This window comes from Musca autumnalis, unplaced genomic scaffold, assembly GCF_047663935.1.
Source record: "Musca autumnalis isolate F117 unplaced genomic scaffold, ASM4766393v1 scaffold_5, whole genome shotgun sequence".
In the NCBI taxonomy this organism is placed as follows: Eukaryota; Metazoa; Arthropoda; class Insecta; order Diptera; family Muscidae; genus Musca; species Musca autumnalis.
The window spans coordinates 17994780-18000779 of NW_027412088.1; the positions used below are offsets into that span (position 1 = coordinate 17994780).

A 6000-nucleotide genomic window follows, 5' to 3' on the forward strand; every position below is an offset into this window, starting at 1 on the left:
TTTGAATATATTTTCAACTCTCTTTCTATTGTATCTCTTTTCGTACTTACAGTTCAACACCCGCTTCCCTGACGTCATAGCCCGCCTATTGCCTGGCTCGGGCAAATATCAAGTCCTCTACTCAGATTATGATAATTTTGCCATACTGTGGTCCTGTGGTAGCCTTGGATCTTTGGGATATTCCGATCAAATATGGGTATTTGGTCGTACCAGAGATTTTCCCGTTGAAACAAGAGCCAAAATTTATGACGCGCTTAAAAAGTTGGGTTTGGAACCGGATCGTTTGGTTTTAAGTAAAAATAAAAATTGCCCAAAAACTTTATAAACTTTGCAGAAGACCAGAAATACATTTAAATTAAGTTTATCCATTAAGAAGCGCATACATACTCACATGTTATCTCAAAACGCTACATCTATAGTTGACTATATGTGTACTGTACTGTATTGTATTCCATTTTTAGAATAGGTTACTGTGATACTATTACTCGAATCAGAACAATAAATTTAAAATTAAAAATTAATTACAATTAAATGAAAGTGCAGCACAGTCTCCACTTGTGGGGTAGTTAGGTAGGTATTCCACTGACAAACCCAATCAATACAGTCTACACAAAACCCATAATCCTTCTTATATTGCAAGAATACAACTTTGGCGGGGTTTTTGGAACCTTCGGACCATTATCGGCAAAAGTATGGAGAATAAAATGATTGCATTGTAACAAAGACAACAACGGTTACTAAAAACTTAAGTGAAGGAATGACACAAAATATTGGGATACTTCGTGGCACATATTTCAGGAAGTATTGGCTACCCCTAGCCAAAAAAAATATATATATAATTGGGTTCACAACATCTACCCGCTTTCACGACCAGAGAAGTGGTCTTAAACTAAATTAAAGCGCAAGGGTGTTGAACTTCTGCGGATTTCTAAAGAAATGGACCGATATGGTCCATCTTGAAAGCGGGTATTGTCTACATGGAGATTTTTTCCGAGTGTGAAAAAGTTTTAAAGGCCATAAACATATTCTTGTCTGAAAGGTATAAATGATAGTAAACACCATGAACCCTAAGGTTTTAAAGGCCATAAACATATTCTTGTCTGAAAGGTATAAATGATAGTAAACACCATGAACCCATTAGGTGCGTACGGATCCATTTTACGCCCATTCGTCATCATACTATTGTTACTCATCTAATTCAACCGTAAAAGTTTTGTTGCCGACAGTCTCTTATCATACATAGCTGCATGTCGAAATACATGACAGCCAGAACCCACCTTAGGTTATAGTTCACAAATAGGAAATATGGAAAAAACGGCCTCACACCAGTAGTGAAGTGCTAAGTGCATGGTGTAACAAAGAGTAGTCCAAATGAGCACTTCGTCGGTAACACTAAATATCCATCAATGTCCATTGTCTCCAATTTCACTTAGCTGGTCATCACGTTTTGCGGTTGTCAAAACCCCAAATATTTCGGTACACTAGGGCGGCCCAAATATTGTTTTTTTTATTACAAGGTATTATGGAAATAAAGTCATTTATTGAGCGAATCATGTAAACACACTACAACTAGATTTACACTTGCTAAATTTTTATAATTCTTTGCTATTCGATACTAGATGGCGCCAGTTTCTTTTCCATTTCAACAACCATTTTCTAATTTTGTACGAAACACCCTGTAACGAGGACAGAGTTAACTTATGCATTAATTGTAATAGCTTAAATTAATTTTTTTTCATATTGCTGTTTGTATGAAAGTATTTAACTGATAATACCATCAACTACCGCATATCTTCGCATTCCTTTAAGCTTATCTATTCTCTGTTTGCCTTATCATTAAATTGTTATTTATTTCATCAATATCAGTAAAAAACTTACCTCTTCTTTGACTACAACATTAACGATAAGGGTGCCCAATAAGAATAATGCCAAGTTTACACTTACGCTCCCAAATCCACTGGATTTCACGAAATCCTGAAATACACTCCGGTGTTTACACTTATTTTTTGTTGATTTTTATCATATCACAATAATCAAGGTAGATACATATGCGCATCTGATCGAACATGAATTTTCAGACAATTTCTTGTAATTTGAATTAGACATCAAAAATATACGACAATATAAAACTTCACTGCTTTATTTCGAAAATCATCGTAAAAGTATCTATATATCGTTTTAATTGTTTACAATACTAAAGGCCTGCGTACATAAGCTGCCTAGCCTGCTTACCTTGCTTACTTCTGATAAAAGAATAAAAAAGAAAAGGGCAACCCAGTTCGAAATTTGCTCGGCCTTCTTTATTCTTTTATTTTTATTATGTCAGAAATGAAGCAGGAAAGCAAGGCAATCAGGCAAGGCAGCTTATGTACGCAGGCCTTAACAAATGAAAACTAAAAAATTATTTTATCGTTGAGACATCATAATAAATTTTGATAGATAAAAGTTGTGTTCAGAACCTGCAAAATATTACTACTTGCAGTAGTTTTCCCGTTTAGTGCTAGAAATGCGTTCCAGTACTCCAAAATCTAGCAAGATTTGCACTACTTTTTGAATAACCAACTCTTCTCCTGTGTTCTGCTATGTCGAAGGTCACACTAGATGGTTTCATTGAAACAATTTCATGAAATCCAGGGTTCCTAGGTCGATTTCCATACTAGAGTAAAATCATGAAGTTACTGTAGTGGGAAACTCGATTTAAGAATCCCTAAAAGTTTCAATGAAACCACTCTAGTGTGACCTTCGACTATAAAAATTTGTCCTAGTAGAAACTAGCAGCTTGTTTATTGGCTGAAACGCCTTCGAAATCACCAAACGACGCCGAATGTAAACCAAGCATATGATCATATATTTAATGAAACTAATTAAGGTAAAACACTACGAATTCAAATAGAAATTTGCCTTAAATTTGACAACTGTCTGCAATATTCCGACCAATAGACATACATACATACATCTCTTAAGGTGAGAACACATTCAGCTCTTAGCTTAATTTTCCTGCTTAGCTTATTTCTTCACTAGGCCGCTTATTTCTTGGTATTCCACATCGAAGCGTAAAATTCATGGGCGCTATAAACTTAATTATTATACCCTCAGCCTTTAGGCTAAGGAGGGTATATACACTTTGATACGATGAAAATGTGCCTCATCGAAATAATGGTTTTAGACCCCAAGTATGTTTGGACGAAATGTGTTTCAGACAATTTTGAGTCGATCTAGCCATGTCCGTCCGTCCGTCTGTCTGTCCGTCTGTCTGTCCTGCTGGCTGGAGCGCACGATAACTCTCGAACGGATGAACCGATTTGGTTCAAATTTTGGCTTTCGTAATATTTTGTCCAAACTTAGTTTAAGTTCGAAGATGACCTACATCGGTCCACTCCTTCCGGTACCTCCCCCACAAAAGTTCGAAAATGTTCGGAAAGTTTGTGCGCACGATAACTCTTGAAGGGAGTGACCGATTTGGTCCATACTTTGTACAGCGTAAGCTTTCTACCAGAGTAATATGAGGTTCCAATATGGTCTCAATAGGTCCACTCCTTCGGGTACCTCCCACACAAAATTTCGGAAAAGTTCAGTTTAGGGCCATCTCTCGAATCGCTTTGATTTTTGTTTTAGAAACTTGTATTCACTGCCCTCCATACGACGGTACAAGTTTCATCAGGGGCAAGTCCACACTTCCTGAGAAAATAGCCTGAAAGTTGCAAAAAACCCCTATGACATCGTGTGAGGTGGTTGGAGCCCAAGATAACTCTCGAACGGATCTGCCGATTCGGTCCAAAATATGCCCTTAGTAATATTTTGTCCAAACATAGTTTAAGTTTGAAGATAAGCCATATTGGTCCACTCCTTCAGGCACCTCCCCCATAAAAGTTCAAAAATGTTCGGAAAAATTGTTCGTACGGTAACTCCTGAAGGGAGTGGCCGAATTGGTCTATACTTTACACATACTAATATATCTACCAGATATAGATCAGGTTCAAATATGGACTATATTTGTCCACTCCATCCGGTACCTCCAACACAAAATTTCGGATAAGTTCACTTTAAGACCTGATATCGAATCACTTTGATTTTTGTTAAAGCAACTAGCATTCGCTGCCTCTATTACGATGGTTAAAGTTTTTTAGGGGCAAGTCCATACTTCTTGAGCAAACAGCACGTATAGTGTAAAAACCCCCTATGGCACCATATATTGTGGCTGGAGATCCACTTCCATAACGGTCAATGTCGATCCATTCCTTTTAGTATCTCCTCCGCAATACTTTTGATCTTTAATCCTAATCAACATTTTTGTCGGTTCAAATGCCCAACATTTTTAAAACCCCCTAAATACATACGTATTTTGGGAAAAATTGTTTCAATATACACAGGCTGAGGGTATATCTCTGTCGGCAAAGCCGACTGATACTTTTTTACTTGTTTCAATATATCAAATAAAATTCAATTTCTTCATATGAATTATTCGTAAATAATTAGTACCGATCATAAAAATTACTTCCAAATTCTATTTTTCAGATTGAACACATGTTTATATCAAATTGAATGTCGAAACGAAATGTCAAAAAATGAAGCCAGCGAAGAATTCAAAAGTTCAACAATTTTCAACTTTGTGGCCTGAAGCCTCGCTTCGTTGTGGTTTTTACTATTGAAAACAGTACAATTTCACTTTTGCGCTTTGAAGCGAGCCGAAAAAATAAGCAATAAAAATCCATTGTGTTCTCACCTTTAAAGCGTCGTAGAATATATAAGCTTTGTTCCTTTACTTTTTTAATGGTAAAAGTGGTAAAAGAGAAAAGTGTCAAGATTGCTCAAAATTGCTCTCTCATGAACATTTTTACCAGAAAAGTTAAGGAACGGAAAAATGGTAGATCTGGTAGCAATGTCAAAAATAAACATAAAAAAATCAATTTTCTTCTTTTATTTCACAGTTTTTTTGTTTTGTCAGCGTTCGACTTTTTCTTCTGGTTTTCGGTAATTTTTCTTCATTGTGAAATAATCGTCTAACAAATGTCGAAAAATCAGTTCTACCATTTTTTACCTGCAGAAATTTGTCTGGTAGCCTGTGGTAGAAAAGAAAGGTATATGCGCTCTCTCTCACTCTCTTAAAAATTGCTGCCAGTTTTACCACTTTTTGGTGTTAAGGAACGCTTTGCAGGTTAAAAATGGTAATTAATGGTAACCTGAGGTAAGTAAAGGAACACAGCTTCTATTTTCAAGAGTGATTTAATAGCTCTGTTTTAGAACTAAAAAGTTTTTACAATTTTTACCTCTTTTACACATTTTGCGTTCCCGTACACAAAATTTATATGAAAATCGTTTACGACTTTTACCACTTTATAAAGTACGGAAACAGGCCAAATGCCATGTTCATACCAGCATTTGAATCACATTGTTCGCTCTCATAATTATGTACACGAATTAACCCGTTCATACGACATGGTACATGCTTCATAACAAAATAGTTCATGTTTTTATACCCTCAGCCTTTAGGCTAAAGAGGGTATTTACACTTTGATACGACCAAAAATGTGCCTCATCGAAATAATGGTTTTAGACCCCAAGTATGTTTGTACGATATCCGTTTCAGACAATTTTGAGTAGATCTAGCAATGTCCGTCTGTCTGTCTGTCTGGCTGGTGCGCACGATAACTCTCGAACGGATCAATCGATTGGGTTCAAAATTTGGGTATCGAAATGTTTTGTCCCGATTCGATTTAAGTTCGAAGATGGGTCCACTCCTTCAGGTACCTCCCCCACAAATGTTCAAAAATTGTCGAAAAACTTGTGCGCACGATAACTCTTGTAGGGAATAACCGATTTGGTCCATACTTTGCAAACTTAGATGAGGTTCCAATATGGACTCAATCGGTCCACTCCATCGGGTACCTCCCACACAAAATTTCGGAAAAGTTCAATTTAGGACTTGGTTTCGAATCGCTTTGATTTTTGTCTACGCAAGTTGTATTCGCTGTGCTCTATACGACGCTGTAAGTTTCATTA

The 6000-nt window shown here is 36.5% G+C and overlaps 1 protein-coding gene across 7 annotated transcripts in view; it reads left to right on the forward strand.

Moving 5' to 3' along the window:
• The window catches only part of GLaz (Glial Lazarillo), a 35822-nt gene extending 35290 nt beyond the window's left edge, over positions 1 to 532 (forward strand). For all 7 annotated transcript variants that reach the window (XM_073990480.1, XM_073990481.1, XM_073990482.1 and 4 more), the window contains exon 5: positions 53 to 532. In XM_073990480.1, coding sequence (XP_073846581.1) covers positions 53 to 325 — 273 coding nt within the window. In that variant the 3' untranslated portion in view covers positions 326 to 532. The remainder of the gene's footprint in view (positions 1 to 52) is intronic.
• The last annotated feature ends 5468 nt before the right edge of the window (positions 533 to 6000 follow it).